The 9856-nt window shown below is 66.7% G+C and overlaps 2 protein-coding genes across 3 annotated transcripts; one reads left to right on the top strand and one right to left on the bottom strand.

Annotated features, from left to right (window-relative positions):
* The first annotated feature begins 42 nt into the window (after window positions 1–42).
* On the top strand, window positions 43–7920 carry ARFRP1 (ARF related protein 1). Of its 2 annotated transcripts, none has more exons than XM_088026860.1 (8): window positions 43–148; window positions 660–758; window positions 964–1042; window positions 1215–1297; window positions 4532–4613; window positions 4817–4887; window positions 5891–5991; window positions 6063–7920. In XM_088026860.1, exons 2-8 carry the CDS (start codon window positions 666–668, stop codon window positions 6148–6150), a joined length of 597 nt encoding a protein of 198 aa, XP_087882986.1. In that variant the 5' UTR covers window positions 43–148; window positions 660–665; the 3' UTR covers window positions 6151–7920. The 2 variants fall into 2 exon arrangements, with proteins under 2 accessions (XP_087882986.1, XP_087882985.1); XM_088026859.1 differs by having other exon boundaries at window positions 964–1051.
* On the bottom strand, window positions 7873–9852 carry TNFRSF6B (TNF receptor superfamily member 6b). Its single transcript, XM_028097134.2, has 3 exons — window positions 8999–9852; window positions 8672–8875; window positions 7873–8298 (listed from the first exon to the last, which is right to left on the bottom strand). The coding sequence occupies exons 1-3, from the start codon at window positions 9426–9428 to the stop codon at window positions 8015–8017; spliced, it is 918 nt and encodes a 305-aa protein (XP_027952935.2). The 5' UTR covers window positions 9429–9852; the 3' UTR covers window positions 7873–8014.
* Between the last annotated feature and the right edge of the window lie 4 nt (window positions 9853–9856).

Raw genomic sequence — 9856 nt, 5'->3', positions numbered from 1 at the left:
ACGCGGCGCGCGGGGAGCGCCGGGACGGCCCCGCCCCCCGCGGCCCGCCGGCCTGCGTCCCATCGGGCTCCGCGCGAGGTCAGCGCAGGGTCAGCGCGGGTCGGCGGGGTCAGGAGCGCGGCGGCTCCGCGGCCCGGACGGGCGCGAGGTAGGCCGCGGGGCCAGTCGCCGCCTCCCGGGCGGGCGGGGCCGGGCCACGGAGCCGAGGGCGCGGCGGGGGCCTGCGGACGGGGCTCCGCCGTGAGGCCCGGTGTCCGGCTGGGCGTCGGAGGTCGGGCGCGGGGAGCCCCGGGCGGCCTCCCGCCGCGGTCGGTCCGCGCCACCGGCCGGCCGCACGGCCCCCCGGGGGCCGCCGCCTCGCCCTCCCCACGCAGCCCCGCTTCTGAAGGCCGCCGGGGGTGCCCGTTGGGAGTTGGCCGGGCACCTGCGGGGGGCGGGGGGCGGGGGCCGGCCGGGGGCGCCGCCGAGCCCGGGGAAGCCTGACGCCTGGGCCAGGGCGGGGACGGGAGCGGCCCCGCCTCCGGGGAGCTGCGCGCGCGGGGAGGGGGGCGGGGGCGGAGCGAGGGCGGCCGCGGAGGGGCGGGGGCGGCCATGGGCCCCCGCCCCCAGGGTGAGCGCGAAGCCGGGCCGGCCCGCGACCCGTGTCTCCCGCCGCCCAGGGCAGGATGTATACGCTGTTGTCGGGCCTCTACAAGTACGTGTTCCAGAAGGACGAGTACTGCATCCTGATCCTGGGTCTGGACAACGCCGGCAAGACGGTGGGTGCTTGTTCCTGGTCAGCACGCCTCCGAGGCGCTGGCGATCCGTACCCCTCGCTGCACGTTTACTGTGCGCCCCGAACCCCAGCCCCGTCGGAGGCTTTCGGCTCGTCCCCGCCTGCTGCTGTAGACCCAAGGAGGGATGTTTGGGAAACGGGCTTGGAGGGACCCGGCCCTCACCTGCCGCGCGTCTGTCTCTCCTCAGACGTTCCTGGAACAGTCCAAGACCCGGTTTAACAAGAACTACAAGGGCATGAGTCTGTCCAAGATCACGACCACCGTGGGTCTGAACAGTAAGGGGGTCCCTTAGGGCTGTGGGTTGTGGGGCCGATCCCACAGGCCAGCCGGCAGATGGTCAGCAGCTCCCGTGGGCCCCGCCGTCCGGGAGCCCCGGAGCAGCTCGTCCCTCTCCCGGAGACCAGGGCCCCCGCGTCACCTGTACCCCTCTCTCCCCAGTCGGCACTGTGGACGTGGGGAAGGCTCGCCTCATGTTCTGGGACTTAGGGGGCCAAGAAGAGCTGCAGTCTCTGTGGGACAAGGTAAGAGAGTCACCGCACACGGTTCCCGGCCACGTGCTGCCATGTTTTTCTAGGTGACACCCTCCGCCCGTCCTCACCTTCCTCAGAGGCTGCGGATTCCCCTTGTTTCTTTCTCGTCAGCAGCTTCGTTCTTGAGGTTCCCCCCGGTCTTAGTCCAGCTCCCGTGTCCTTCCCAGAGGAGCAAGGACACGCTTAGCTCCTTTTGACTTAGAGATTTTGCAGCTGATCACCATAGGACAAGACCAAAGGTGGCCCAGAGACAGGTGTGGGGAAGGGACAACGCCTGCGGGATGCTCAGCATCACCACTGGGGCCTGAGTCTCCGTGGCTGGGCCCCCTTTCCTCTGCCTTAGGACTTGTCTTCTGTGGTGGCCTCTGACGCATCCGGGGAGGGGTCCTCACAGGCCTCTAGCCACTGCCTCCTCCCTGACATAGGTTTGGGGCACTTCTGGGACCAGTGTGATGCTCTTCCTCGCAGGCACTCCACCGGTGTGCTCATTTCAGCTCGGCTGGTGCCGGGCCCTGTGGTGCAGCAGTGAGCTGGACAGACCTAGCCTCTGCCTTAGGCAGCCCCCTCCTTGTGGAGTTGGTGCAGCCCAACACTGGGGGCACAGATGGGCCTGTCCCAACGCTGGCAGTGCTGGTGCGCTTGCCCCGATTCTGGGAGCGCAGGAGTGCTCACCCCGACGCTTCCTGGTTGTCAGATGCTGAAACTGAGCATCCAGGTCCTGAGTTTGGTTTGCCTGCAGCAGCTGGGACCCAATCACCTTTTCTCAGTCTCCTTCTAAAGCGTTCTCTGCTGTAGATTCTGTTTGGTGGCTAGAAGGTCACCAACAGATTCTCTGGCCATTTAGGTTGGGCTGCCCTCCAGGCAGAGGGAAGCCAGGGCCTGCTTTTCTGAACCAAGACCCATGTGGAGAGGGAAGCAGGACTTGACACTCTGTCACAGAACAGGGTCTTAGGAGCAGACACCGAGACGGAGGTTGGGGTGCAGGTTGTATGTTGAAGACCAGCTCCTGGGAGGGAAGCTGGGAGAATGTGGGACTGGGCCGGGGGCAGGGTCAGCTCAAGTGGGTGGCCCAGCAGGGACCCCTGGAGGAGAATCGCTCCTCACAGCTGCCCCACATCAGGCCAAGCTGACCAGGATTCATACTGCCTGGTCCATCACCACGGTGGGCTGCCTTGGGCATCTGTGATTTGGGGAGGCGGCACTTGGGTTCAAGCACATCCTGCAGGAGCCAACAGGTTCATCCCCTGGATCCACTGGGCGCACTGCCCGCCGCTTGCTCCCACAGCTCTGCCTGGGGCACGGCTTCTCCAGGGCTGCGTCCTCCACCCTAGCTACCATGCTTGCTGGTGGTGTGGCTCATCACGAGCCTGAACCCCTGGTTGCTGAGCCCCACTTCTCTGGTTGACCTCTGGGTTCCTCATGAGCTTCCCGGCCCCCCGTGGAGCGGGCCCCCTGCCTCCGCTGTTGGGGTCGGTTATCCCTGCCAGGGCGGGGTCTCTGCTGGTCCCTGAAGCCACGGTGTCTGACGTGGCCAGCAGGCAGCCAGAGTTTGTGACTCAGCAGGTCTCTTGCCCAGTCTTTGGTAAAGGGGTGCTTTGGTGGTGACCATGCCCCCAACCCTTTAGGGCCCAGAGCTGTGAGGAGGGGCAGCAGAGCCCCCTGTGGGTCAGCAAGAGGGTGGGAAGTAGAGCTGCTGTTTCCCCTGTTCCCAGATGCTGCGTCCCAGGGCGTGGCCGCCTGCACAGTCTGGCACCGGATGCTGTGTTGGGCTTGCTATCATTTTGTCCCGGGCAGATGACAGGTGGGCCTTCCCTGTGTCCACTGCCTCCACCCAGGCTGTGTGCTGCTGCCCAGGGGTCTGTCCACATACCAGCCCTGGGGCACAGCTTCCCACACAGAGGAGACTGGTGGATTACTGTGCCTGCCACAGGGCACTTCTGGCCGCTGTCCCTCCAGGCCACACCTGAAAGATCTCCAGTACGTGGCCACGGGTGATGCTACTGTCAGGGTACCTTGGGGTCGAGGCAGCCTGCTGTGCCCTCAGTCCTGCTCATGCTCAGCCCCACATGTCCAGCTCCCGTTGCTCTCACCACTGCCGGGCCATCACCTGACCACCCGTCTGCCTGGGCTGGGTCACACACTGCAGGGGTTGTGAGGTGACCTTCTCCCTGGGCTTGCTGCCAGCCCCACGCAGCGGCCCTTCCTGCCGTGCAACCGCCCCCCCCCCCCCCCGCCCCGTCACCCAGCGTGTAGGCTTGGGAAGTTGCTGTGTGTGTGACTTGGCGGCCTGCAGAACCCGGATGGCCACCTGTGTTGGGCTTCCTTCTCTGCAGCAAGCGCAGATACAAAGCTCGTCTCACATGGGGTGGGTGGGAGCTTTCAGCATGCCCTGGTTACAACCTGAGAATTTCCCGGAGCTGTTAGGCCTGTTCCTCTTCAGGGTCTCGCGTTCACCAGCCGTAGGCTTGTCCTGCCTCTTGTCACGTCGTGTGTAACGTGGATTTCCCAGGTTTCTGGGCTCTCATGACAGCTGGGGCAAAGATGCTGTCTGCTTAACAGATGTGGGCACTTCCAGTCTTCTTTTCTGATTGGGGCAGACGGCAGACTCACCCAATCTGTGGCTGCATCCCCCATCCCCACACTCCAGGGGCCCACCCCTCACATGCCCCACTTGGTGCGTCTGTCCAGTTTTGTCTGCGCAGAACTCTTCCCCAGGCCCTGGGCTCTGGCACCATTGTCGTATGCGCGCCCAGGGCTGAGCGCTGTCCTGACCGCAGTCCAGCCTGCGGAGCTCCGTGTTGCTGGCCTGCCTGGTCCTTAGCCTTGCCTCTCCCCTTGGTGGTCTTTGTGACTTAGCAGCGATATGGCCACCACGGTTGCCGTCCACACTGGCACGTGATCTGGTTAGTGCCCTCCTTCTCCTTCCAGAACCGTGTGGGCTCCAGCTCCCGAGTCTTGCCCTTCCCTCAGTCCCCATCGGGCCGGCAGTCAGGCGGTTTTCAGGAGCAGATGCTGAAGTGGAGTTTGGGGGCACAGCACCTGGGAAGTGGACAGAGGGTGGTGGCCACCCCCTGCCCAAGGCCAGCAGGCCCTCCCTGAAGTCTAGGGCTGCATCGCCACTCCGCCCCACCTTCCCACCCCCTAAAGGCACCCCAGAAGGGCCTTCCGGTTGGGGAGGGGTGGCCCGGTGCCTGTGGCCCAGCACCCCTTTCTGCTCCTCCCCAGTACTACGCAGAGTGCCATGGCGTCATCTACGTCATCGATTCCACGGATGAGGAGAGGCTATCAGAGTCCAAGCGAGCGTTTGGTGCGTACAGCCTGGCTAGGGCTGGGAGGGGCTGGGGAACGGTCAGGTCCGTTGTGTCTGCAGCCTTGGCAGGAGGTTGGGCCCACACCAGGCAGATGGGGCCGTGGCCAAGAGTGAGCACACAAACTTGTAGAGAGGTGGGCAGGCCTCAGCAGTCAGAGGCAGGTGAAGGGTACTCACTGCCGTATTTCTGTGCACCCCAGAGAAGATGGTCACGAGTGAGGCGCTGGACGGTGTCCCCATCTTGGTGCTGGCCAACAAGCAGGACGTTGAGGTGAGCCTCTCATCGCAGCAACCCCACCCTGTGGTCCCCAGAGTGAGCGTACCCCATCGCCAGGAGTTGGGGGACAAGGTGCCCCCAGCTGGAAACCCCAAGCTGTGTGTGTCCCGGGTTCACAGAGCCCTCCAAGGTGCAGGCTTCTCTCCACAGGAGGGCAGGCATGGCCTATGCCTCTGCCCCTGGTGTGGCTGGAGGTGTGGCAGGGAGACCCTAGCGCAAAGGGATCCCAGGGTGGGAGTCCGCTCCAACCTTGGCCAGTCCGCTGCCCTTGGGATTGCCTCAGCTGGGCAGTGGCTGCTCCGTGGCAGTCTGCTCTGTTTTGGAGGGGTTCTGCGGGGCAGTGGCTGTGCCGTGGCAGTCTGCTCAGTGGGGTGGGGGGCTCTACAGGGTAGTGGCTGCTTCGTGGCAGTCTGCAGGGGTGGAGGCTCTGCGGGGCCTGTTTGTGCAGCACGTGTGCCCTCGGGTCAGGGGCATTGGAGGTCACTTCGTGTGGCCTGCCCTTCACTTCCTGTGGACCATCGGTGCAACTTTTTTCCTCTCTCCGAGACCACTCATCGCAGGATTCCTCTAGGCAGAGAAGCCCTGAGCCCAGCCCCTCACCGCCAAGACCGTGTCTTGCCCCAGGGGCCAGGGCGTGTCCTGCCCCAGGGGCCAGGGCGTGTCCTGCCCCAGGGGCCAGGGCGTGTCCTGCCCCAGGGGCCAGGGCGTGTCCTGCCCCAGGGGCCAGGGCGTGTCCTGCCCCAGGGGCCAGGGCGTGTCCTGCCCCAGGGGCCAGGGCGTGTCCTGCCCCAGGGGCCAGGGCGTGTCCTGCCCCAGGGGCCAGGGCGTGTCCTGCCCCAGGGGCCAGGGCGTGTCCTGCCCCAGGGGCCAGGGCGTGTCCTGCCCCAGGGGCCAGGGCGTGTCCTGCCCCAGGGGCCAGGGCGTGTCCTGCCCCAGGGGCCAGGGCGTGTCCTGCAGTGCCTGGGACCCTGCTCCTCACTGCTTCGCCTTCCCCCAGACTTGCCTCTCGATCCCTGACATCAAGACTGCGTTCAGCGACTGCACCTCCAAGATCGGCAGGCGCGACTGCCTGACCCAGGCCTGCTCGGCCCTCACGGGGTGAGTGGGGCTCTTGCCCCGGGGGCTGGGGGCCCCAGCTGGCCCCCCCCTCACGCCTGCTGTCTCCACAGCAAAGGGGTACGCGAGGGCATCGAGTGGATGGTGAAGTGCGTCGTGCGGAACGTGCACCGGCCGCCGCGGCAGAGGGACATCACGTAGGCATGGCTGGTGCCCGCTGGTGCCCACGACATCCCTGAGTGCCAGAGGAGTGCTCCTGCTGGCTCCCTGCTGCCAGTCCTGGGGGTTGGGTTTGCTTGGCTCTCGGTTCTTCATTTGCTTTGTTTTTTCTTTTAAGACAAACTTTTCCTCGTGTCCATACAAGTGTAGGTATCGGGAGGCTTCTGCTGAGGGGAGTTGGGGCATCAGGGCCCCCACATGACCCCTGCCGGGCCTGCTGGGGTGAGGTCTCCCTTTGGAGCTGCTGCCTCAGCAGCCCTGCCCGCCTTCCCCAGGGGGTCCTGTCTGGAAACGGGTTTCCCCGCAGCTGCTCCGTGTAGCCTCCCCCCCCATGGGGGAGGCCCTTGGGGTCATGACTGTCCTTGCTCTCCGTGGAGATGGGTTGGGGGCTGGTGTCCTCTTGAGGGAGGGAGACCTGGCCCCCTTTGCTGGAGGCCAGCAGGGCCCTGGGTTCTGGGCCCTCAGGACGGGGCACGGGAGATCGTCCGCTGGCCTGACATCACCTTTTGATCCCCAGCAGGAGGGGAAGGAGTGAGTGTCCCCTCTCCGAGTGTCTGTGGCCAATCTGGGACAGCCAGTTGCCCGCATTGGGGGTGGGGGTGCATGGTGGGGGCGTTGGGAAGGTGGGCTGGGTTCCCGTGGAGCCCAGGTTGGTGCTGTGCTGGGCCTTCATTCCCAGCTGGGGGCGAGGGACAGGCTGTCTCGAAACCCGCTTCCGGGCTGTGCCTGGCAGCAGGGCCCCCTCTCCGGGTGAGACTGGTCCTGGGGACCCTCCCGACACGGCCCCCGCTGGAGCTGGCTGGGGTGTGTCCAGGACGGCAGTCCGAGTTGCTGCTGGCCATCGCCCCTCCAGGAACCTGACCCTGGGTTGTGGACTCTCAGCTGTCTGGGCACAGTGACCACGGCACGAGGGGCCCCCAAGGCTGGAGCTGTGACCTACCCGGGCACCGTCTTCCTGCTTCGGCAGGAATGGCTGAGCCGGAGCCGGGCACCTGGTGGCTTCCTGAGGTCCGGTCCCTGGTGGGAGCCTGGGAGGGGTTGCTGAGAAAGGCTGAGTCTGGGCTGGGGCCGGGGAGGCAGCTGCAGGTGAGGTGACTCACAGGGAGTCGTGGGCTCCTCATGGGGATCAGGCACGGCGCTCCAGGGTCCATGGGACAGGCTGGGAGTCCCCCACACTGCCCGGGAGCCATCCAGCCCTTCTCTGAGCTTGCCTGAGGGGAAAAGCCTTGTTTCCCAGAAAAGGTGTGGGACGCACCAGCCTGGGGGAGGTCCTTGGCTGGTCTGGTCCTGGGAAATCCCCTGCGTGCTGGGACTGGGTGGGGCTCACTTGGAGGGGCAGGGTGAGAGGGCAGGGTCTTCTGGTGGCACAGGGCACAGGCTTCTGCTGCCTGGTCCGAGCTGGGTCCTGTTGCACAGCAAGAGCCCCTAGACTTGGTGTGACCCTCCACACTGTCGTAGCTACAGAGCGTGACCTAGGGGGTCATGGAGCGAGCCTCAGGGACATCCGTGGTGTCCATAGCTGGAAGGAATGCACCTGCTACCCCCTGGCGTGTCTAACGATCCCTCCCATCGAGGGTCGGTCCCACTTGGGGCGACCAGCAGGCAGAAGCAGCGTGGGGAGCTTGAGGGCCCACCCCGGGGGGCTGTCCCCACCAGATGTGCCCACCGTGCAATCTGTAGACACACATAGTTTCACACAACCCATTTTACAAAACGGCTTTATAAAAAATAAACTTTGTTAGTGCAACAGGAGCCTAGTCAGTCAGTTGAGGTTACTTTGGTGCCATGGGGATGATGCCCACGTGGGGCCAAAGCTTGGGAGCAGAATAAACGGGGGGCAGGGTGCTCAGTGCACCCAGAAGCGTGTGCGGACACTGCGCTCCAGCCCAGGCAGCCTGGCCTCCCGCAGCGCCCCCAGCAGCCGCGCTCCCAGCGCCCCAGCCTGTGCACCCCGGAGCTCCGCGAGCAGCTGCCGCAGCTTCAGCTGCAGGTCTGTGCGGCCCTCCCTCGGTGCCACCAGACTTTGGGCCTCCGGGCCCGCCAGGACCTGCCACAACCGCAAGAGCCTCTTGGAGGATATGTCCTGGAAAGCCACGAAGTCGATGACGGCGCGCTCGCACTCCTCAGCCCCTGCGGGAGGGTCAGGACGCAGTGGTAGAGGCCTCCGTCTGCCCCGGGGGGACACCCAGCAAGAGAAGTCCCTGCCCGTGGGTTCAGGGCAGAGGTGGAAGGCCGGGCCAGCAAGGAGGTGCGGGAGTGCTGGGGGGTAGGCACAGGGCTGGGAGAGGCCAGGGGCCCCAGGGTGCAAGGGTGAGATGACACAGTGCTGTGTGACCTCCAGAAAGCGGTTTAGACTCTCTGGGACTCCGTTTCCCCCGGGGGGATGGGGGGGGGGAGAGCATCACCTGGCAGCATTGAAACCACAAGAGGCCAGCTAAATGCTTCGTGCTCCAGGGCTGCCGTCGCCCCCCCGCTCCCCTGGCCCCTTCCGCCCCCCACTCACCTGGCCCCCCTGGCGCCAGGGTGCTGAGCGGGAAGCCCGTGCAGCTCGTGCACAGGGCATCGTGGAAGGAGGAGCCCGGCACGTTGAGGACCAGGCCCAGAGCGGTGCAGTTGCGGTGGGGCTGGCACTGCTCGGAGCTGGAGCTGCTGGCCGAGAAGGTGCCAGGGGGACATGGCTGGCACTGCGTGTTCTGGCTGGGGGTGCCTGGGGACGAGATGGGGAGGAAGGGGTCAGGGGGTACCGGGGCGCTGTCCTCAGTGGTGGCTGACGTCCGAGGCCGCTACCCACCGGCCCCGCCGCCCCCCCCGGCCCCCCCCCGCGGCCCACCGGGGACAGCCACGCCGGTGCCGGGCGGGCAAGGGGCGTGCTCCAGGCAGAAGCCGGCGTGCGCGAAGAAGCCGGGGCGGCAGCGGCAGGCGCGGTTGTGGGTGGCCTCGCAGGGCCGCGCCTCCTCCTCGCGCTCCCCGCAGATGACGTTGCAGTAGCGGCAGCGTTCCAGGTAGTTCCAGAACTGGGTGTAGTGACGTGGAGGGCACGCACCGCACATCGTGGGGGTGTCCCGGCCGCACGGCCGCTGCACGAAGGTGCCTGGGGGGCACTGGCTGCACACCAGCCACTCCCGGGTCTCCGCGTCCCGCCACGGGTAGGTGAGCGCGCCCGCCGCCGCGGCCGTGTGCGCCGCCAGAGCCAGCAGCAGAGTGGGCAGCGCGCTCGGCCGGGTCAGGGGCGGTGCGCCCCGCCTCTCCGGTGTCCACATGGCTCTCCCTGGGGCAGCGGCTCGGCCTCCGCGGTGCCCAGCAGCAGGGACACACCAGGACGACGCGCCCGGGCACCGGCAGCCCCGCCCTCGGCCGCTGCCGCCCCACTCTGACGGGCTGTGGTGGTGGCCTATATGGGCTGGCCTTGCCACGCCCCTGGGGGAGGGCTCACGACCTCCGGGGGGCCACACTTTGACCCGTGTCCCGGCTCTCCGCAGCGTCACCACCCCGCGGTCCCTCCCTCACCAGGAAGCCCCCTCTCCCTCCCTCCCCCCGTCTGGCGCCAGCCGGCTTGAGAGCGGAGTCCAGGCATCGGGCCTGTGAGGGCGCCCCCCTGCACAGGACCAGCAGCGGGGGTGCTGCGGCGTGGGGATGTCCCAGGCTCTGCTCCCCTCGGGTGTCCTGCATCTTCCCACCCCGCTGGGCG

Source organism: Eumetopias jubatus, unplaced genomic scaffold (assembly GCF_037043125.1).
Source record: "Eumetopias jubatus isolate StellerSeaLion01/CBP00866 unplaced genomic scaffold, mEumJub1_p1.0 scaffold_9, whole genome shotgun sequence".
NCBI classification, from domain to species: Eukaryota; Metazoa; Chordata; class Mammalia; order Carnivora; family Otariidae; genus Eumetopias; species Eumetopias jubatus.
The sequence above is the reverse complement of the archived record's forward strand: the minus strand, read 5'-3'. Positions and strand labels throughout refer to the sequence as shown.

Bases quoted from the DNA above. Each gene is read 5' to 3' on its own strand.
- TNFRSF6B (XM_028097134.2), bottom strand. From the start codon at position 9,428: ATGTGGACACCGGAGAGGCGGGGCGCACCGCCCCTGACCCGGCCGAGC. The intron at 8,876-8,998 runs GTGGGCCGCGGG...TCTCGTCCCCAG, and splicing joins CACCGGCGTGGCTGTCCCCG to GCACCCCCAGCCAGAACACG. The intron at 8,299-8,671 runs GTGAGTGGGGGG...ACCCTCCCGCAG, and splicing joins CCTGGCGCCAGGGGGGCCAG to GGGCTGAGGAGTGCGAGCGC.
- ARFRP1 (XM_088026859.1), top strand. From the start codon at position 666: ATGTATACGCTGTTGTCGGGCCTCTACAAGTACGTGTTCCAGAAGGAC. The intron at 759-963 runs GTGGGTGCTTGT...GTCTCTCCTCAG, and splicing joins TGGACAACGCCGGCAAGACG to ACGTTCCTGGAACAGTCCAA. The intron at 4,888-5,890 runs GTGAGCCTCTCA...GCCTTCCCCCAG, and splicing joins CCAACAAGCAGGACGTTGAG to ACTTGCCTCTCGATCCCTGA.